At 41.6% G+C, this 22,997-nt stretch overlaps 2 protein-coding genes across 7 annotated transcripts in view; one reads left to right on the top strand and one right to left on the bottom strand.

The window, feature by feature from the left end:
* The window catches only part of GARIN2 (golgi associated RAB2 interactor family member 2), a 40,128-nt gene that overhangs the window by 6,245 nt on the left and 10,886 nt on the right, over positions 1-22,997 (top strand). For 4 of the 6 annotated variants that reach the window (XR_336025.2, XM_006158794.2, XM_006158795.2 and 1 more), the window contains exons 1-5: positions 4,331-4,459; positions 7,968-8,130; positions 11,258-11,454; positions 12,331-12,874; positions 18,036-18,283. Coding sequence is in view for 5 of the 6 variants with exons in the window: in XM_006158794.2 (XP_006158856.1) it covers positions 4,443-4,459; positions 7,968-8,130; positions 11,258-11,454; positions 12,331-12,874; positions 18,036-18,283 (1,169 nt within the window). In the remaining variant the exon portion in view is untranslated. Of the gene's footprint in view, positions 1-2,239; positions 2,328-4,330; positions 4,460-7,967; positions 8,131-11,257; positions 11,455-12,330; positions 12,875-18,035; positions 18,284-22,997 lie in introns of those variants that run through there. The other 2 variants (XM_006158792.1, XM_006158793.3) reach the window with 1 other exon arrangement.
* Positions 4,533-4,841, bottom strand: LOC102476951 (60S ribosomal protein L37a-like; the record flags this gene model as incomplete). The annotated part of the gene is made up of 1 exon (XM_006158799.1): positions 4,533-4,841. A coding segment is annotated over exon 1 (309 nt), but the record flags the coding sequence as incomplete, so codon positions are not given.

The raw sequence follows: 22,997 nt of genomic DNA, 5'->3' as shown, positions 1-22,997 counted from the left end.
CTTATGAGTCTCTTCACCTTCTGGGATACCAATTATCTGGATGTTTGGACATTTGATGGCATCTAGTATTTCTTGTATATTATTCTCATTTTTGGGGGCAATTTCCTCAGTCTTCATGGTGGATTTTTCTAGGTCATTGATTCTGTCTTCTACACCAGAGATTCAATTTTTGGTAGGATCTAATCTGCTTTTAATACTTTCAAGGGAGGTTTTGATTTTCTGTATTATAGCCTTCATGACTTCCTGTATTATAGCCTTCACCTCTAACAGGTCCATTTGATTGTTTTTTAGAGTGTGTATTTCCTCTTTTAGATCTTGCAAGAATTTCTTCATCTCCTAGAACTTGTCAGCTCTTTTCTCCTGTCTCTTCTGCAGTTCATTGTCTCTCTTCCATCTCTATTAGCTTTGTCACTGTGAATAGTCTAAATTCTTTATTTGATATTTTCATGAGTTTCATTGAATTTCTGAGGATGAAGAGGTGTTATTCTTTTCCCTTGGAGGAGAGGTATTGTCTTGCTTTCCCATATTTCTTGTGATACTGTGGTGCTTTCTAGTCATCTGATGGATGGTGCAGTTCTTCCTGATTCTTTTTTTTTTTTTTTTTTGCTATAGGGCACGTGGGCTCGCCAGAAAGACAGAGAGAGATAGAGAGACAGAAAGCGAGAAATCACCTCCCAGGGGGGATGGCCATGCCTCAATCCCTTCTCCATTCTCCTCTCAGGGTCTTGGGCATGCACACACACTAACCCAGCATGAGTTTAAGCCACAAAGTCCAGAACTCAACTGCGGTCGACTACGTGGAAGTCCAGCGACATAGCCATAACGCCAACTGCTGGTCCCTTCCTGATTCTTGAAGTTCAATCTGAGCGTTCAGAGGCGAGCAGAAGGAGGTGATCTGCAATCTTTCTTCTGTTCCATTTTCACTCTTTATGCATCAGATTCAGGGTAAAGAGAGAAATATTCTGACCCTAACCATATTCAGATGATTGGAAACTGTTCACTTGGACCTGTCTAGACACTTAGTGCATAGAGGCTGATCAGAAAATGAATAAAGATAAAGAAAAAAGGAAAAGAATTAAGGAGAGGAAAGAAGAAGAAAAAAGAAAATGAAAAAAGAGAAAAAGAGGATAAAAAAACCCCTAAGATTGTCATTTTAAAAAGCAAATAATGAAAACCACGTAGTGTGCATGCACCCTGTGCAAAAGCAATATTTCACAGCTTAAGTACAGTATCCATATCAGGATAGGCCTGGCTTTGCTGGTCCCTTTCCTAAATGAAGTGAGGAAAGGCACCAATTAACACAATAAAGGATAGGCTTGAGAGCCCAGAGAATACTTTAGCTTAAAAAATATTAAAAGTCACAGGGAGATACAGTGAGACAGAGAGAGACAGACAGAAATGGCAAGAAAGTGACACAGAGCTATCTCTACCCACTAGAAATGAGTCTGGACGGGGGAAGTCTCAGCAGAAAATCTTTATTTTGTGGTCAAGGAAACCAATGTTTCACAGCTGAAGTACGGTATCCATATTAGGATAGCTTCAGAGTGAACTTTTTCCAAAATGTGCACTCTGTCACCCACCTCTGGATGAACAAGAGTGGTTGTGTGCCCTTAAATCTAAGATCCAGCAGTTTTAAGATATACTATTATTTTATGTCCTAGTAAGAAAGAAAGATTAAAAAAACCTGTTACCAATTATAAAACTGAATAGGTTATTACTTAGAACTTTCTCACACACTATCTATCTGTTGTTCTTCTGTGCTGTCTCCCTTGTACATTTTTTGAAGGACTTCTGTGCTCTAATCGTAAAAGCCTGTAACATACATTCTGCAAGTTCTGAACAGGAACTTTCTTAACCTTTTCAGAAGGTTTTCAGGTAACCACAAGTAACACATTTTAAAAGGCAATTAAATGCCACCTGGGTAGTATAGTCTATATTATTTCCACATTATTAATTATCTTTAATGCCACAGGAGCCTGGGATTTCACTGCTGGGAAGTTCGAGGCCAGTTATGAGCACTGAACTCACTGGTTCCACTCTCCAAAAGACCACGATGAGGGTGGAGACTAGCTCAGCTGCCATGTGAACAGCAGTCCTTTATACTTCACCCACCCAGTTTAGTTTGAAGAACCCTTTCTAAGGCATGAACCTTATATTTGAAATAAGAGCAAAGATTAGAATTGAAATTAGTTTCTTTTGAGTATGCTTCATTTACTGTTTTTTGTTTCTTTCATAAAAGACTTCATCATGAAAAGGAGGAAGCCCAAATTGAAGTGAGTTTAAAACTTCATCTCCAAGAGAGGATTGTGGCTCAGCCCTGAGTTGAGGTAAGAAGGGATGGTACATGTGGACCAGGTTGTGTTGAGCTTCAGGGCCTCCCCGTCTTCTGCCCTTTTCTCTCTGCCTTCCTTTCTCGCTTCCTCTTCTACTTACTTCACTTCCAAAACTTATTTTTGCTCTTCATCTCCTAGAGACTCAGTATACTAAGGGAACTGTCTAAAGTGTTCAACTTTTCTAAATTTTAAGACGGGACATGTGAATTGATATGAGCGTCTGAGCTGAGATGGGCACAGTGTAAGGAATTGTGACCCCTGCCTTCCTGGGCTTTGAAACTGTGGCTTCCCAAGGGTCTCAGTGCAGACTTCACCCTCTCTCTGCCTCACCCAATGCCTTCAGGCCTACACTGTTCAAGAAGGGAGGAAACAGGAAGACAAGGGAATGGCTCTTTCTATATTCTTCTGCTCCCTTTCTCTTTTCTCTGTCCATCATCTGGACCTCTGTGGACTTCTCTCACCTTGCCAACTCACACTCTCATCCTTCCAAGCACCCAAGGCAAAACTGAGCACTGGGCAACAGCATGAGCTCCTATGAGCTCAACAGTCAGGCCATGAGGGGCTGAGTCCTGTTTTAGGGATTTATAAGTCCTGTGGCATTTGATAAATCACTATTCCTCTCTAAGCTTCAGTCACACTCTAAAATGTGTGAGTGTGTGTGTTTGTTTGTTTTTGTTTTGTCTGAGGGTACAAGCACTTACCAGATAGAGACACGCAGAGAGAGGGAGAGAAAGAGAGAGAAGGAAAGTGAGGAAATCATCCCCCAGGGTGGATGGCCATGCCACATTACCTTATCTTCTTGGGATTTGGGGCATACATGCCCACATATCCAGCAAGTTTTTTCAGCTGCCAGGTCTGGAACTTGACCCATACAGTAGGCCACGTGGGATCCAGCTGCCTTAACCACCACACTGGCTGGCCCTAAAATGCATTTCTTTTTTTTTTAGGTTTTTTAGGATTTTACCATAGGGCACACACCCTTGCTGGAGATAGAGAAAAAGTGAGAAATCACTCCCTGGGGGATGACCACCCTTCTCAATTCTTCTCTTGGGTTTTGGGCACACATACACACACACACACATACACACACACACACACGCATGTGTCTGGTGTTATTTTCAAGCCACCAGGGGTCCAGGACTCAAACCACCGTTGGCCATGTGGTAGTCTAGCACCTTAACCACCAGGCCACCTGCTGGTCCCAAAATGCATATCTGTAGTGGACTAGCAGGTGGTATGGTGGTTAAGGGCGCTGGACTCCCACATGGCTGACCTTGGTTCGAGTCCCGGGCCTGGCGACTTGCTCTCTCACTGTTCATCTCTCTCTCTCTCCCGCTCACTCTCTCTCTCTCTCTGAGCAAATTAAAATAAATAAAGTTAAATAAAAAATTCTTTAAAAAATGCATATCTGTAGTGCTCCTGCACAATGTTATCAACATTAAATGAGGCAGTGCATGTAAATACTTTATTGCCTGCTATTTCACACTTAAATACATTTTATTATTTCCTATTCTCTGTTTTGGGTTTTTGTTTTCTCCCTCCTTTTTATTCCTGAATAGTTTTTGTTTGTCTCATTCTTGTTTACTTTTTTTTTAAGAGAGATTTTTGCTATAAGGGCACACATGCTTGCTGGAAAGACAGAGAGAGACAGAGAGACAGAAAGCAAGAAATCACACACCCCCAGGGGGGAATGGTGTTTATAGAGCCTGCTACTTGCCAATTAAGTACCTTTCTTTTACTGGTATACAGTTTGTGAAGACAGAAGGGAAATATTTTTCCCCAGATTATTTTTTTTGTAGTAAAATACACATAACATGAAATTTGCAATCTTAACCATTTTTAAGTGTACAACTCAGTAATATTAAACATATTCACAATGTGGCTGCAACCGTCACTACCACCCACCTCCAGGATTCTTTACATCTTGAGAGCTGAAACCCTACCTAGCCAACTCTAACTTCCCACTTCCACTTTCTGTGCAGCACAGTCGGCGTCCTGCTCCGTGTCTCTAAATGGGACTGCTCTAGACGGCTCATAGAAGGGGACTCATCAGTATTGGTCTTTTCGTGACTGGATCATTCAGTACAATGTCCTTCAGGTTCATCCGCGATGAAGTGTATTGCAAAGTATCTTTCCTTTCTTTTTCTTTTCTTTTTTTCTTTTTTCTTTTTTTCTTTGTTTTTTACATAAGTTAATCCATTCCAAAAGACATTCCAAATGTCTATGGAGTTTCCACTGGTCTTTTAGTTCCTCCAGTCTTCTGATGGCAGACTTAACTGTGACAGCCGAGGTGGTGCAGGTCCAGGCACCATCGGCTACTGTTTTCATGCAGGAACTACAGTGCCAGATCCCCACAGCCCGTCTCTTCATCTTAGCCTTGCCACAGAAGGAGCAGGTGTACTTGGTGTGCTGGCTGATTTCAATTTTCTTCACCATTTTTCGTAGGGAGGCTCCATAGCTGGTCCCATATTTACCAACGATGCTGACCTTCTTGGTGCATTTAACCATATCGCTGCCTGCCAACTAGGTCCCAGCCCAGAGAGCTATTTTTTTTTTTTTAAGGAGATTTTACTATAGGTCATGTGCTCAATGGAGATACAGGGAGACACAAAGCAATAAATCACCTCCCAGGGGGATGGCCATGCTGTAATCCTTTCTCCTCCATTCTCCTCTCAGAATTTTAGAGATGCAGGCACATGTGCCTGGCATGAGTTTTAAGCCACCAGTCCAAGATCTAAACCACAGTCAACTACATGGGCGTCTAGCAACATAATTGTTATGCCATCTGCTGGTCTCAGCAGAATTTCCTTTTTTTTTTTTAAGGCTGAATCATAATAGACCACTTTTTGCTTATCCATCTGTCTATGGACACTTGGGTTGCTTTTTTTCAGCTATTATAAATAGTGCTACTATGAACATGTATGCACAAACATCTGTTCAAGACTATGCTCCCAATTCTCTTGAGTGTATACCCTGAAGTGGAATTTCTGGATCATATGGTAGTTGTGTTGAATTTTTAAAAAAATGTTTTGAGAAATTTTTGCTATAGAATGTATGCACTTACCAGAGAGACAGAGAGAGACAGAAAGACAGAAAATGAAAAATTGCCCACTGGGAGGATGGCCACAATGCAATCTTTTCTCTTCCATTCTCTTCTCGGGCATGGATGCATATGCACCTCACATGAGTTTCAAGCCACTGGATCTGGGACTCAAACCATGCTTGACCATGAGGGAGTTCAGCACCTTAACCACTATGCCACCTGCTGGCCCCTTATGTTTAATTTTTACAAGTTTCTTTCCTCCAGGAGCAAGAGAGACAGAACTCCTAACTGGGTCTCGATGTCACAACCCATCCCCAGCATCTGCCAGTCCTGATCCTAAGTACCCTAAGTACCGGTGGAGGGAAGTCTCCAGATGTGAACACAGAACTTTCCCATGTGTGATAGCCTCACAGACCATCGTATTTTACCACTGCATCATCATCCCACCCCTATATGTTTAATTTTTTGAGGAACCACAATATTGGTTTCCACAACAGCTGCACCACTTTCTGTTCCCACCAACAGTGCCCAAGGGTTCAAATTTCTCTGCATTCCTGTCAACAAGGTTATTTTCTGTTTTTTTGATAGCCATCCTAATGTGCATCAGGTGATATCTCATTGTGGTTTTAATTTGCATTTCCCTAATAATTAGTGATATTAAGCATCTTTTCACATCTTATCTTCTTTGAAGAAACAGGGACCAGCAGATAGCATAATGGTTATGTTGCTGGACTCCCACATAGTCAACCACAGTTCGAGTCTCAGACCCAGCGGCTTCCAATTCATGCCAGATGCATGTGAATGTGCATGTGCCCAAAATCCCAAGAAGAGATTGGAAGAGAAGAGATTGTGGCATGGCCATCTGCCCAGAAGGGATCGGGGGGATGGGTGATTTTGCGCTTTCTGTCTCTCTGTCTCTCTTTGTCTCTCTGGCCAGTGCATTTGCCCTATAGCAAAAATGTCCTACAAAAGAGAGAGAGAGAGAGAGAGAGAGAGAGAGAGAAAGGAAGGAAGGAAGGAAGGAAGGAAGGAAGGAAGGAAGGAAGGAAGGGAGGGAGGAAGGAAGGAAGGGAGGGAGGAAGGGAGGGGAGAGAGAGAGAGAAAGAAAGGAAGGAAGGAAAGGAGAAAAGAAAAAAAAGAAAAGGGAAAGAAAAGATGAGAAGGAAAGAAAAAGGAAAAGAAAACAGCAAAGCAAGGAAAAGAAAGAGAAGAAAAGAAGAGAAGAGAAAGGAAGGAAAGGAAAGGAAAGGAAAGGAAAGGAAAGAAGGGAAGGGAAGGGAAGGGAAGGGAAGGGAAGGGAAGGAAAAAAGAGCTATCCAAGGCTGGTCCTATAGTGCAGTGGTTAAGGGAAACACATCAAGAGCCAGATCTCAAATTCTCGCATGGCTAACTGTGGTTCAAATCTTGGCCCCAGAGGCTTGAAAAACACATCAGGCACATGTGCATGCCCAAAATCCTGACAAGATGGTGAAATTGGGGAAAAAGAATTGCAGTGACTAAGCCCCATTGGGGAGTGCTTTCTCTCTCTCTCTCTCTCTCTCTCTCTCTCTTTCTCTCTCTCTTGTTTGCTCTCATGCATACACATGCCTTCTGGCATTAAAAAAAAAAAAAAAAAAACTCAAGTGGTAGTGCCAGCACGTGGCATGGTATATAAGGCATTGGACTCCCACGTGGCCAACTGTGACTCAAGTCCTGGACCTAGAGGCTTGAAAATCATGCCAGACCCATGTGCATGCATGCCCAAAACCCCAGGAGGGAAACAAAGAAGGGACTCCAGCATGGCCATCCCCTGTAGGGGTTGATTTCTCACTTTCCCTCTCACTGTCTCTCTATCTCTGTACAGCAAGTACATGCACCCTATGGCAAATAAATAAATAAATAAATAAAAATAAATCTCGAGTGGGAAGGATGATCCTTTGAATGAATAAACAGAACTACGGCTAGGACCTTGTTAACTTCCTAGAATTGTCTTTTCTGAGAGTTGAAAGGTGAAATCCAATAACAGAGTCATTTTTGTCTAATGAAGCAGTTTCCAGAGAGTGATAGAGTCAGCTGGAGTAGGGAGCAGCTGGTGAACTGTCATTGATTAGGTAGATATCCACTACTTACTTCTAGGTGAATGGTCTAGAAGTGTTCTCGTTTAGTATAGTTGTAATACCTTACTTACAAAAAAGGGAATTGGGGACCCTGCATGGTACTGGTATAATTCACAATAGAGAACATAATGGTATGGAGGAGGGACAGCATTTAGAGAGGCCTTTCCTAACCACCCTAATCACTGCCAGCCCCACGCTCCCATCATTTCTTATTACGTGTATCTGTTTTAGAGTCTTTATAGTCTCTTTTTTTTTTTTTTTTTTGCTTGCTTGCTTGTTTACTATCTATCTCCCATAGAGTGAAGTTGATGAAGGGCATGGGGTCTTATCAGTCCTGCATCCCTATGTAGATGTACCTGCAATGCCCAGTTATCACAGATGTTGATAAAATTTGCTGGATTAATAAACAAATGAAGCCACTTAATTATAATAATAAATTCTCTCTGCACCATTAATTATATTTCCATTCCCTCAATTTCTGATGTTTGTGTGTAGCACAATGAAGAAGAACAGTCGGAAGTCTACCACAAGGAACAATGGGCAAGGTGCCCTCTGCATCCCGTACTCCCACAACCCAGGAGAGCTCCAAAACATGCTGGATGGAGGAGAGTATGCCCCTTTCGTATCTCCTCCCGTGCTGGAGAGCAATTTTATCCAGGTAAGTAAGACTCCAACCCTGGATTAAGTTCCATTCATTTTAGTCATTCATTTCCTCAAAGGCAACTGAAAAGGCTGGAGGGGAATTGTTTTGAATGTGGCAAGGAAATGTGTGACACCATCAGTGAGAGCAGTTTTGGAATCTTAAACAATCTGAAATAATCACAATGGTAGAAAGACATTAATTTCAAATGGTCCCAGCAAACTCTTACAAAGAATTTTTTTATGAGAAAAAAGGAGGGATATTTTCTTTCTTCCTTTTTAAAGAATTATTTTATTCCACTTATTTGTTTTAATTTGACCAGAGAGGGACCCAGAAAGAGAAGAAAAGTGAGAAAGCAAGTCTCCAGGTCCGGGACTCAAACCACAGTCAACATGTGGGAGTCTAGCACCCTTAAGCACCATGCCACCTGCCAGTCTGAGAGGGATATTTTCAACAATGCCTTGCCATTGAAATCCTCTGCCCCAGATTCCTAGTTAGCTAAGACCACAAGTGCATACCGCCATGCCCAGCCTATTCAGGTTGGATCAGGATCTGACCCAGGCCTCAGCCACATGCAGCAGCACCCCACCATTTGTGCCAACTCAGCCGGCATTCTGTCCTAATTCTACCATAATTGTCGTTCTATCATAATGTTCCCCAAATTACATAAGTGATTTCAGAATATTCTGTCATAGGAAGCATTCAGATAACTTCCTAGACTTAGAAGACATTTTTAAAAATAACATCTATGACACAACTAGGGATTAAAATGGATCTTAGGTTAGTTCTGAAGGTAAAATGGAATTGTCAGATAGTGTCAGAGAGAAAAGTGTCTTTCTGATAAGAATACACCTCTGTTATAACTGATACTGCATTTCAGTGTATCTGGGAGCAGTTAACTTTCCTCTAAACCATCAACATTAAAATATTCAGACAGAGGAATGGGGAAATGAGTTCAGCAGTACTGGCTGTATGCTAAGCTTCATAGAAATGCCACAGCGAAGTCCAAAATTAAGCACCAAGCTGTTACCTCTCACTCCACCACGTTCAAGCAGCTACTTGGCTGATTGCACAGAGAGGTGACTGGGACCGACAGATACAGCTTCCCTAGGTAAGGAGACTTCATCTTCCATGTATGTGTTCCCTGCGCTGATACCTGAGCACAGGTGTGACCTGTTCACCTCCATAGACCACAGGACAAAGTGAAGCCTCCAGAAACACCTACTGTTTCAGTGATGCCCCAGAACACGTGTGACAAGCCATGATATGAGGCACTTTGCCTCTGCATACTTCTTGCTACTGAGGATGTTTTTATTTCATTTTTCACTTGTCTTCCTATGCTCTTTCCAAGTTAGCTTTTGCACACTCATGAAATTACATAGCATTTGCCCTACACTGGGGGAGGTAGTTAGCCCTCTATGTATTCGACATGCCCCTTCTCATATTTGATAAGTCACACCCTTCATTATTACCCTTCAGGGTTACCTCTCCCTGTTAGTATGTCTTTGCCAACAAGTTACCGAGTTTCCTGACTCAACAGGTTGAAATGAAGAAGAAAAGAATGACCTCGAATAGAGTGAGAGAACCCCAGGCCATCAGCTCACTGCCAGGAGGACCCAGGTTCTCTTAGTTTTCTCTTCTTAAGACTTCACATCCCAACAATGGCAGCTGCCTGCAATAGGAGAGAGAGGGGTCATCCTGGTGACTCCTGGAGAGGACTGGGAAGCCCCTCAGTGTCACCAGGAGGCCCTGCCTGTATGTCACTGGCCGCACCTGAATCAAATGCCTCCGCTGAAATCAGTCACTGGCAAGCAGCATATGTCACCATGAAGGTTGAGGTTCATTGAGATTTAGCTCCTGAGAGCCTCGTTGTCCCTGGGGTGGGGGACACTGGACAGAACCAGGATTGTGTTAATCAGGAAGAAAAGGGGCAAGGCCTTGGGTGGTAATCAGTCATGTGGGCTACAACCTATTTCCGAATACACTTGTTTTTAAGTGATGATGATTTTTCATTAAACCAGGTGTCTTACAACTGAGAAACCAGTGTAACTTCTCTGGCTTCCTTCACGTCCCTAGTGACCTATTTTCCAGTCTCTTCTAACAACTGGCAGAGATCTGTGTGTGTGTGTGTGTGTGTGTGTGTGTGTGTGTGTTTTAGCCTCTCGTTGTGTCTCAGTCTTTCTGCCTTAGCCTCCCTAGCTGCTGGGACCATAGGATACACCATGATGCTGTTTTTCAGGGTGGGCCAAGCCTCTCACGTGGCCTCAGCCTAGAGAGCAGCGGTGCCCTACGCATGCTCCTGTGGCTGGGCTGCCGTAGCAATTTTATTGGCCAAGATTCTTGGACTCTGAGGTTTTTACACATCCTGCTCCTCTGCCTGAAACCTCTCCTCTCCGCCAGCCAGTTTGTCTCCCGCAGTGTCCAGGTCTTAGCCAGAGGCCCCTTCCTTGGGGGAGACTGCTTGGTCCTCTGTCTAGGCTGGAACTGGCCGCTTGATAAGGGTTTAAGAAGTGAGTGAGCTATTGTTAAACACTGCCATGATTAAAAATTAAATTATGTAAATGTATAGTAAGATTATATCCAAAACAAAGGCAATAGATATTCAAAACTCATCGTTGTCCTTTTACTCTTATCTATGTTCTTGGGGTTACAGACACAAAAGGTTGACAAAGGTTTATGGAAAGTATCAGTTGGCTCTATGGAATTTTAAAAGGGCTGTAATTTGTAAACTGTGTGCTATTCATCTTTTATATCAGTGACAATTTAGATAAACTCGTGTGTAAATGTACGTATCTTCCATGTCCAGGCTGTCAAACATTTGCCAGCTCCGTCACTGCCTGTATCCCTGCTCTAAGCCAGGCTGTGCTCCCCTGGCACCCTGAACTTGTATTCATCACACTTCTTACTGTAATCATTAGCTGCACACGCAGTTTGTTCAATGTTAGCCCTCCCTGGTAGCCCCCCACAGGTCAGACTGTGCCTGTTGCCTGTGCTAACCTCTCCAAGGATGACCGTGAACAAGTGAAGAAGTGCATGATGGCTCATTCTGCCTTTGTTTGCTGTCCTCCCTCACACTGCTCAGAGAAGCAAGGTCATCAGAGCCATACGTTTTTATCAGAAAACTCTTCTGATTCTCTGCATTCAGGTCAACCGAAGGGGCGAATCCATATACCTCCATAACCGAGCCAACTGGGTGACTGTAGGCATCTGTTCTTCCAGTTCTGCACACAAGACCCCCAATGTGATGCTGCTGGCACATCTGACACCCACCACCCCAAAAGACACAGAACTCCTGTTTACGAGTCTCCTGACATCTTCTACAGAGAAGCTGGTGCTTACCAGGTGAGTTCAAAAAGAAGAGGTTAAGGAGTTCCCACAAATTAGACTCTCCCCCTGTGGAACTACAAATGGAAACCCGACTAACGATCACGTGACAAAGGTTTATGAAAGGTATCAGTTGGCTCTATGGAGCATCTCACTTGTACTCCCTGCTGTAAGTGACAAAGAGCAGCAGCCTTAAAGTCAGGGAAGACAAGTCGTGACAAAGATACTCAAAGGTGTGGTTAATTTGAAAATAAATCAATATATATGGGGCCAGCAGGTGGCATGGTGGTTAAGGCGCTGGACACGCCCACAGGGCCGACCATGGTTCGAGTCCCAGACCTGGTGGCTTGCTTTCTCATTTTCCCTCTCTCTCTGTGTGTCTCTCGCTGGTCAAATTTTAATTAATTAATTAATTAATTAATTAATAAAAATAATTCTTTTTTACAAAAAAAAGAATAAATAAATAAATCTAAGTAACAGGAACTGCAGAGTCATAATAAGCTGCCTCTAGGAACATGCCTTCTCTTCCTCCAACTTCCCAACTCTCCTTCCATCAGAATTAACTCTGGTCTTGTTCTAGCTATAACCTGCTCTGTGATCACTCAACTAAGTGTCAACTTTGTAGGGTTAATTAAAATAGATAGCTTGTCAAGGTAAGTTGCCACTTCTCATGGTATGAATAGTTAGCTGACATTCTGACTTTTCGTACATCAGAATCTTGAGTACACAATTAAGATGAGATGGGCCTCAGGAGCTCCGACCCAGAGCTATCTGGAAGATAAGCATGTTGTCCTGAGTCTCTCTCTGCAAACTACTATAAAATATAACAGGAAAGGCCCTTTACGAGTTTCGGGTTGGGTCTCCAGGTGCCATCACGTTTGCATTTGTTCGCAGGTTTCTCCCCCTGCAGTTTGTGACTCTTTCAGTGCACGATGCCCAGAACATGCGCCTCAAGCTGAAGCTGGTGAGCGGTCGAGCCTACTACCTACAGCTCTGCGCCCCTGCGTACAAACAGGACAACTTATTTTCTCAATGGATGGACCTCATCTCCCTCTTGAATCAGGAGAAGGTCAAAGCTTCCAAAGTGTCCGAGGTCTCAAGCCTGTCAGGCATCACGAATAGCACAGATATCACGGGCTCCACGGACATCATGGACATCACGGCATTCACGGGTGTACAGGCCCCACACATGTACATGTACACAGACCCTGTCCACGTCATGGGCAGCCTGGACTTCTCAGAATTCACAGACATCACTGACATCACGGATGTCACAGATATTCCAGATAATGAGGTCACAGAGGTCCCAGATGTGAGAATCATCACCGAAGTCACAGAGGTCATGGAAGTCCCAGACAACTCTGATGTCTCAAAATTCTCAGAGGTCACAGTGGTTTTTGAAAATGATGACATAATAAGAGCCAAGCAAGAGGAAAAGGTATGTAACACACGAGTCTTTTATTCTTGAATATTCAGGACTAGAGGGATAACCAAGATCATGCTTCTCGGTTAACTGACATTGATTAGCAAAATGCTGTGGATCCTACCCTGAGTAGCCTAATTTTAACAATGAGATCAGTTTCTAAACCCTAGTAAAGGAGTTGTGAAATGTCTCCTGACAAAGCGTGACCATTCTTGCCATCAACTGACCCCACTCTCAGAAAGCTGTGATGGGACAGAAACAATCGAATCAGATTCAGAACACCTGTGTTAGACTTTTTTTTTTTTGAGAGGTTTTTGCTATAGGGTGGGTACGCTTGCCAGAAAGACAAAGAGACAGAGAGACAGAAAGCAAGAAATCACCTCCCGCAGGGGATGGCCATGATGCAATCCCTTCTCCTTCATTCTCCTCTCAGGATCTTGGGCACACACGCACACGCGCCTGGCATGAATTTAAGCCACCAGGTCCAGGACTTGAACTGCGGTCGACTACGTGGAGTCCAGCGACCTAGCTATTACGCTAACCGCTGGTTCCAGACTCTTAACCCTGCATAGTAAGTGATTTTTGCCAAGTCGCCAAACCTACCTAAGCTTCAATTGCCTCACCTCTAAAATGAGAATATTAATATAATGCAAGATTGTTTTGAGACTTAAATATATAGACAGGTTCTCAGTACCTTGAAGATGAGATAAAATTTCAATAGGAAAAGGTAATGGTGGAAATAGAAAACTAAAAGACAGGGCCTGCACCATAATGTAATGGTAAGGGAGCTGGATTCCACATGGCTGACTGTGGTTCAATCCTGGCCCTGGAGGCCTGAAAAATATACCAGGCACACATGTGTAAATGCCCCAAATTCCAACAGGTTGAAGAAATGGAGGAGAAGGAATTTTGGTATGACCACAACCATGCTCTAGTGGGGGGTGCTTTCTCTCTCTCTCTCTCTCTCTCTCTCTCTCTGGCAGACACATGTGCCCTCTGGCAATTAAAAAAAGAAAAAGTGGGGACCAGCAGGTGGCATGATGATTAAGGCACTGGGCACATGGCCGACCATGGTTCAAGTCCTGGACCTGGTGACTTGCTTTCTCTCTCTCTCTCTTACTCTGTGTGTGTGTGTGTGTGTGTGTGTGTGTGTGTGTGTGTGTGTGTATGTGTGTGTGTCTGTCTGTCTCTGGTCAAATTAAAATAAATGAATTGATGAATAAATAAAGTTTAAAAAAAAAGTAAAAAGAAAGAAATGAGTGGCTCTAGAAAAGATCAGGAAGTGGAAAAACACATCTAAGAATAACTAGTTCAATTTGACTGGAGTACAATATATGTGGAGGATATTGGAATATAGTATTGGAAAGTTCCTTGCAAACCTTGAATACCAAATTAAGAAGTGAGTACTTCACTATTTAGTCACTTGGTGACTAGAGGCTTCTATGTAAGGAAATGAAGGGATATGATCTTAAAAAATTAATCTGATGGTAGGATGGATTATACGTAAAGAAATTAGTTTGGTGACCAGTAGTTGGCATAATAGCTATGTTGCTGGACTCTCATGTAGTCGACTGTGGTTCAAGTCCCCAACCTGTTGGCTTAAACTCACACCGGGTGTGGGTGTGGGCGTGCCCAAGATCCCAAGAGGAGAATGGAGGAGAAGGGATTGCAGCATGGCCATGCCTCCTGGGGGTGATTTCATGATTTCTGTCTCTCTGTCTCTCTGTCTTTCTGGCAAGCACACGCACTCTATAGCAAAAACAAAAACAAAAAACAACAACAAAAAAAAACTCTTCAAAAAAAGAAATTAGTTTGAAGACTACTACTCAAAAATCTCCACTAGGTCTATAATATAGAAAATGGAACAGAGCAAAGTTTAACCTCACCAATAATTAAGGGAATGAGAACTTAGGGAAAAAATATAACCCATGTAATTATAAATTAAAGAAAAAAAGACAGTCATTGTTAGTAAAGGTTTGATCAACTAGGAATTTATGAAGATTCATGTTAGGGACAAAAATTGTCACATATTTTCCTGAAATTATTATGAATAAAGAACCTTAAAAATGTTCATCTCCTGGGACAAGCAGATGGAGTCATGGTTATGTTGCTGGCCTCCCACGTAGTTGACTATGGTTCAAGTCCTAGACCCAGAGGCTTCAAACTCACACCAAGCACGTGTGAGTGCATGCCCCAAATCCAAAAGGGAGAGTGGAGGAGAAGGGATTGAAGCATGGCCATCCCTGCTGGGGGGGGGGGGGGTGAGCCATCCCTGCTGGGGGGGAGGGGGATGATTGGGTTTTTTCTCTCTCTCTCTCTCTCTCTCTCTCTCTCTCTCTCTCTCTCTCTCTCTCTCTCTCTCTGTCTCTCCATCAAGTGCATGCACCCTATAGCAAAAATCTCTCTTTAAAAAAAAAAGAAGTTCAGTCCTTTGTCTCAGTGATTGCACTTCTTTGACTCAGTGATTCCGCTGCTAGGAATCGTAGGTAAGGAATTAATCACAAATAGGAACAAGGATTTAGCTACGAAGATATTGATCATACTATATCTATACCACGTCTATAGTAATGAAATAATAAAAGCAATGTAAATGAATTGAAATCCATGAAGGCTGGCAGGTGTCATATTTACCAGGTTCGGAACCTACCATAGTATCAGGCAACATCATAGGAACTCAGTAAATATTTGTTAAATGAATGACTACTCGGAGAACATTAAAATTGTTGAAAAATGTTTGCTAGCTTGGAACAAATGTTCGCAGTAGAAGTTTGAGTAAGAAATAGGGGCAAGCAGGTGGCATGGTAGTAAAGGGTGTTGGATTCCCACATGGCTGAATGCAGTTTGTGTTCCGGGCCTGGCAGCTTCCGTTGTCTCTCTCTCTCTCTCTCTCTCTCTCTCTCTCTCTCTCTCTCTCTCTCTCTCATTCTGTCCCTCTCTGGTCAAATTAAAGTGAATCAATAGGGCTGGCAGGCAGAGTGGTGGTTAAGGGTGCCAGACTCCCACATGGCCGACTGTGATTCGAGTCCTGGACCAGGTGGCTTGCTTTCTCACTTTCTTTCTCTCTCTCTCTCTCTCTATCTCTCTCTGGTCAAGGTAAAATAAAAAAAAAAATAGATGGATAAATAAAACTAAAATAATTCTTTAAAAAATTTTTTTAAAGTTAAATAAAATAATTACTTAAAAGAGAAATAATGAATATAATCTCTATTATGTAAACATATATTTACAGATACACACTCAAATAAAAAAATCTATACTATGAATAGCAATTTACCTTTAGACTGTGGAGTTATAGGCAATTTGTGTCTTATTCACAACTTTCTTAATTCTCTATTTTCTGCAATAAAACTAATTCATTTTTAACAAGGAACATTCAAGTCACTTTACACAATATTTTTTTTTTGAAGAGGTTTTTGCTATAGGGCGCATGCGCTCGCCAGACAGACAGAGAGAGACAGAGAGACAGAAAGCGAGAAATCACCCCCTAGTGGGGATGGCCGCGCTGCAATCTCTTCTCCGTTCTCCTCTTGGGATCTTGGGCACTCACGCACAAGCACCTGGCAACTTTGCACAATTTTTAATGACAAGAAGAAAATGTTTACTACAAAATGTTAAATGAAAAAGGTAAGAGACAGAACTTCAATGTAATCTCAAGGCAGACATACAAAATATGTAAATGGGCAAAATACCACAGGAGTACTTTCTTCTCAGCAGTAGCATCATATGCACAATAATTTTCTACCTTTCACTTTATTTGTTACAGGATTTCCCAGAGTCTATAATAGATATATATATTACTTTTACTTATCACAAAAAAGGTGAAGTTCTATCTTTAGGGAGGATTATTGCATTATTTTCAAAGACCTATAATAGAGGTAATGAACTAGGACAAAGAAGGTGTCCAGCAGAACAATTGAAAGGGGAGGGGGAAGGCATGGAGGGCAATCATGGATGCCAGGGACAATGGAGGAGGAAGATGGGACGTGGCAAAGGGAGGCGGATGGGGAATCAGGGATGGCAAGACAAAGGGCAAGGTATGCAGGATGTAAGAATTGGAAAATTACTTGCTGAGAACATATATGTTGACGTGCTTGATTGAACCAATGCACAGTGTATTTTGGATGGAAAATTCATTGGTGTGTTGTGATGGTGTATAGTGAATTAAGGTAGAAAATAAAAATTATGTATTTGTCAAAAAAAAAAAAAAAGAAGGTGTCCATGTGAGGGATGTCTAAGAGACAGGCTGTCAGGCCCGCTGACCAACTGCTCAGAGGCAGGCAGTGGGCGACTGTGAGAGGTGGTACATTAACAAAAGTCAGGAAATTAGGAGGATGGGAGAGATGCTAAGGTATTAAGTTTCAGGTACATGGGAACCAGCAATTAGCGTAACAGCTATGTTGCTGGACTCCCACGTAGTTGGCCACGGTTCACATCCCAGACCCGGTGGCTTAAAACTCACGCCGGGCGCGTGTGCGTGTGTGCCCAAGATCCCAAGAGGAGACTGGAGGAGAACGGATTACGGTGTGACCATCCCCCCTGGGGGGTGATTTCTCGCTTTCTGTCTCTCGGTCTCTCTCTGTCTGTCTGGCGAGCACATGCACCCTATAGCGAAAACCTCTCCAAAAAAAAAAAAAAGTTTCAGGTACAAATTCTAAGTCTTTTGAAAAACCATCTACTTAGTATTGTTATAATCCCACACACTCTAACAATTATTTAGGTCGCTGGGAAAGTCAAGATGTATTTTTCTGGTTTTCTATGCAAAAATGCATCGTAACCCAATAGATGCTCTTAATTAAGAGCAATCTCCAATTGAGGAGTAGCAGGCAAGGCATTTCTAGAAAACCTTCCTTGTCCCAACAATTCATGAGAAGTAGTGCTGAGAGGTGCACTGATTGTCCTGTGAAGTGACACTGGTGTATGTGACAGTATGAGCTTTTGAATGCGCTGGGTCAGGTTGCTGTGTTGGGCTCTGGTTCTCACAGTGCCTGCCTCCAGTGCCACCCTGGGCCCTTCTCAATGTCCATGCAACACCAAGCCTTGCTTTCTCGTCCTCCTGCCTGTACACTCGGTAACTGTGAATGAAACGGTGGCTGCATTAGTTACTGCTCTATAAAAAGTCTGTTTCTGTGTGATGCCCTTCTCTTACCTGACTTGTTCCTGCTTGTTATTTTCAAAGGGACAAGTGAATAATGTTGTGAAGCCTGGGTGTCTACAAGATTCAAAAACTAAAAATGAGTTCAAAGAATCCTCAAAACATGTCACCATCTCAAACGTAACACTGACTTTCGAAGATGAGAGGTGCTTTCAAACTACCTTGATTCCAGAAGAAAGTGAAGCAAACAAATCTAAAGAGATGAGAGATACGACTTCTGAGGAAAAGACGACTGATTTTACAAACACAGCTCTCAAGGCTGTAGAATCCAGGTATGTGAGGCAGGAAAATGCTGAGGGGGCCCTAAGACATGAAATCCTTTAAGTAAGAATGTACGAGGGGGGGGAATAGCAGGTGGTGTAATGGCTACATTGCTGGACTCCCCCCTGGGAGGTGATTTCTCACTTTCTATCTCTCTGTCTCTCTGATGAGCACCTGCACCCTATAACAAAAATCTCTCTTAAAAAAAAAAAAAAAAAAACGGAGAGAGAGGGAATGTACTGGGCCAGCCTTGTAGCCTTAAGGTCGAGAGAATTGGATCTCACATGGCCAAATGGAGTTTGAATCCCAATCCCAGGGGCTTGAAAAACACACCTCGCATGTGTGTATGTGTGTATGTGTGTGCCCAAAGTCCTGACAGGAAGGAGAAATGAAGGAAAAAGAAGTGCAGTGTGACCACCCCAATTAGGGAGTTCTCTCTCTCTCTCTTTTTCTCCCTCCCTCCTTCCCACTCTTTCTGGTAAGTGTATGCACCCTCTAGCAGTAAAAAAAGGTTTAAAATACAGAAATAAAGTTACAAAAAAGATTCAAACTAATATGCGTTCAAAAGAAACATGGAAAAAACAAAATTCTAGAAAATGTTGATCAAAGATTTATACTCTACCATAAAATTTTTTCATATGGGAAAGGAGTAAATTATTTTAAACCCAACTAAAATAAATTAGATAAAAATGGAATAGTATCACTGCCTCCATTACAGAGGAAAAATAGTTTCTTGTCCACTGAAGCAACAAAATAATTTTCAATAGCAGATTTTGATTCACTCACTCAATAATATTTACTGAGTACTTCCTAGGCACAAGGCACTGGGTATACAGCAGAGAAAGTAACCAGGTCCCTAACTCATGAAATGTCCTAAGGGTGGAGATAGATAATAAACAAATAAAGTCTGGTATCCTAGCTGAAATGTGCTGTGATTAAAACAAGCAAAAAAAGAAAAAAGAAAAGGTGATTTGAGGGGGCAGAGGGATACTTTATAATGTACCCATGGTCAAGGACAGTCTCTCTGAGGAAGGGCCATTTTAATAGAAACCTGAAGTGTGGAGCTCTGAGGGAACAGAGTTCCAAGCTGATTGACTACATAGCAATTACAAATACCTGATATGATATGATTTGTTTTGGCTTTTATTTATTTTCCATTTTTTAATTTATTTTTATTTATTTTACATACTTTCACTGAACATCACTACAGCATACAAAATGTGATTTTCCAGCCAGAATACACTATAAAGTGGCTTAAACTTACAAAACTCCTTAACACTGGAAAACAAAACATAGAGAGTCATACATGTTATCATCAACAAATAATTTTCCATTTCTTGTTTTTTGTATATATATATATATATAAGTTTCTTGTTATATATATACATATACCCCCCTATTTCTCACCCTCTGCCATTTCCCATTCTCTTCCCACCCTGTCTCTGGTTTCTGCAGTTGCTTTCCATTCCTTTATCCTTTCCCACATTGTATTGATTCACAAAATATCTTAATTAATCTAAATACTTTCAATACTAAGTGTAGCTGATATATACATATCTGTGAATAAAAGTTGACTTTAGGCATGAAACTCTGGATAGAATGAATATACTATGAAATAGCACATAGCTAAACTATATAACTTATTATAGTTAACAAATATGTATTTTTAAATACACTTTTTAATTTCAAGAAAGGCAGTTTTAGCTTTAATAAATCAAAATCAAAAAATGTTAAGAGAACTTTGCTTAATACTTACAAGCCAGGAAACAGGTCAAGATTCTGTTTGAATAGTAGGTACATGGACCTATCTACAACTTGAGAAATTACAAAACTCCTTAACACTGGAAAACAAAGCATAGAAGGTCAGTGATGTTTTAGTCAAAAGTCATAAAATTCTATTTCACCAGTTCAAGCTCATGTACTTTATCTTCTGCTGTGGTCTGATCTCTCCGTTTAAATTTGGAAGATAACATTCAACTCTGTACTTTTCCCTACCATTAATCTGGCCATTTTCATAGCTGTTTTAGAACTCTTATTTCTGTGTGTCTCACTTAATTTTCCCAGGATAGCACTCCCTTCAGAACTTGAAGAGCTGGTCTGGTGTTGGTAAATTCTTTCAGGTTTTGTTTATTTGAGAATGTTCTTGTCTTCTCTTCCCATATGAAGGATAATTTTGCCGGGTATAGTATTCTTGGTTGAAATTGTTTTTCACTCAACACTTTGAATATATTTTCCTATTCTTTCCTTGCTCACACTGTTTCTGATGAGAGGTCCACTGTTAGTCTGATGGGATATCCTTTGTAGATAACATGACGTTTCTTTCTTGCCAGTCTGAGTATCTCATCTTTGTCTGTGGTTTTGGTCACTCTGGCTATAATGTGTCTTAAAGAAGATCTTGGGTTGATCCTATTCAGGGTCCTTTGTATTTCTTGGGTCTGGGTCTTTGCCTCTCTAGCTTTGGGAACTTTTCTCCCAGGATTTCATGGAATAGATTGTCAATGCCCTTATTAGTCTCTTCACCTTCTGGGATACCAATTATCTGGATATTTGAACATTTAATGGTATCTAGTATTTCTTGTATATTATTCTCATTTTGGGGGGTCTTTTTTCTCAGTCTTCATGGTGGATTTTACTAGTTCAGTGATCCTATCTTCTACATGTAAGATTCTAATTTCTGTATGATCTAGTCTGCTTTTAATATTTTCAAAGGAGGTTTTGACTTCCTGTGTTACAGCCTTCATCTCCAACAGTTCCATTTGACTCTTTTTTTATGGTGTGTATTTCCTCTTTTAGCTCTCACAAGAAATTCCTCGCCTTCTGGGACTCATCAGCTTTTTTCTTCTGGTATTCATTGTCCCTCTTCTCTTTCATCTCTGTTAGTTTTGTCATTATGAATACTCTAATTTCTTTATCAGATATTTTTCATGATTTCCATTTTACTGTCTGTGGATGAAGAGGAGTTATTCTTTTGCCTTGGGGGGTGAAGTATTTTCTTGGTTTCACATATTTCTGGTGACCCTGTGGTGATTTCTAGTCATCTGATGGGTTATCTGTTTCTTCCTAATTTCTAGAAGATCAATCTGAGCAATCAGAGGCACACAGGAGGATGTGGTCTGCAAACTCTTTGGCGTTGCATTTTTCTCCCTTTGTGATGCAGATTCAGTGGGAGTTGAGCAATATGAGGACCCAAATAGTACTCAGATTTGGCAAGTTTTCATTTAGACTTGTTTAGACCCTCAGTAGGTGGAAGCTGAGTAGCAAAGAGATTAGGTAAAAGAAAAAGGATAAGAAAACAGGGAGGAGAGAAAGAAAAAAGAGAAAAATGGATAAAGCAAACAAAAAATTTATTTATTTGTTAATTATAAAAAGCAAAAAACAAAAACTACATGGAGAGCAAGCGTACCACACAAAATCACCAGATCTCAGCTCTCATGGTGGATTCAGTCTATTTCTGGCCTGCCCTTTTTTTTTTTAACCTAGATGAGAGGGGAAAAGGGGAGGGGATTATTACCAAGATAAAGGAGGATTTCAGAGCCAAGAAAAAACTTTCCCTTAAAAAATGTTCTAAAAAGGGACCAGCAGTTAGCTTAATGGCTATGTCACTGGACTCCCACGTAGTCGACTGCGATTCGCGTCCCAGACCCGGTGGCTTAAAACTCACGCCGGGCACGTGGGCGTGCGTGCCCAAGATCCCGAGAGGAGAATGGAGGAGAAGGGATTGCTACATGGCCATCCCCCCTGGGGGGTGATTTCTTGCTTTCTTTCTCTCTGTTTCTCTCTGTCTGTCTGGCGTGCGCATGCGCCCTATAGCAAAAAAAGAAAAGAAAAACAAATGTTTTAAAAAAAGAAAAATTTTTCAAAAAGAAAAGACAGAGACAGAAAAGCAGAAAGAGATGGAGAGAAGAAGACAGGGGCTCTACCAGGGTAGATTCTTAGCAGAACATCTTCATTGCTCTTATCTCTGAAATCACTAGATCTCAGCTATCATGGCAGACTCAGTCTTCTTCTAACCTGCCTTTTTTTGCCAGGGTAGATTCTCAGCAGAACATTTTCATTACTCTTATCTCTGAAATCACTCGATATGATATGATTTGATTAATATACATACATAAATACATAAGAACAGAATGGGTAAAGAAGAATAATAGAAGAGCCAAGAGTTCTTAAAAAATAAATAAAATAAAATAAAATGAAGCTATCCAATTTAGTAATTTGTCCTAAGTAATAATTGATCAGATCTGGTCACTCTATCTTCCTTCTGTTTTATTTTGTTTACTTATTTTAATGCCAGAGGGCACATGTGCTCTCCAAAGACAGAGGCACACCCACCTGCAATGGGACATGACTACACTGCAATCATTTTTCCTCTATTTCTCCATCCTGTCAGGAGTCTAGGCACACACAAACATATACCCAATGCATTTTAATTTATTTCTTTTTTTTTGTTGTTTTTGTTTAGGCTAGAGATCCGGTGCACTTCATACAGAGAGAGGGAGAAAGCACTCCCTCCAAATGGGGCATGGTTACATGGTCATACCCTCTCCTCCATTCCTCTATCCTGTTGGGATTTTTAGCAATGTGCCTAGAGTATTTTTGGATGCACCAGGGACAGGACTGAAACCAGGTTAGGCCATATGGGATCTGACTCCTTTAACTGCTGAGCTTCAGGGCCAGCCCCATTTTGTTTCATTCTTATGCCTCAAACCTAATGCCACCATCCCTTGT

Source organism: Tupaia chinensis, unplaced genomic scaffold, assembly GCF_000334495.1.
Source record: "Tupaia chinensis unplaced genomic scaffold, TupChi_1.0 Scaffold000609_1, whole genome shotgun sequence".
NCBI classification, from domain to species: Eukaryota; Metazoa; Chordata; class Mammalia; order Scandentia; family Tupaiidae; genus Tupaia; species Tupaia belangeri.
The sequence above is the reverse complement of the archived record's forward strand: the minus strand, read 5'-3'. Positions and strand labels throughout refer to the sequence as shown.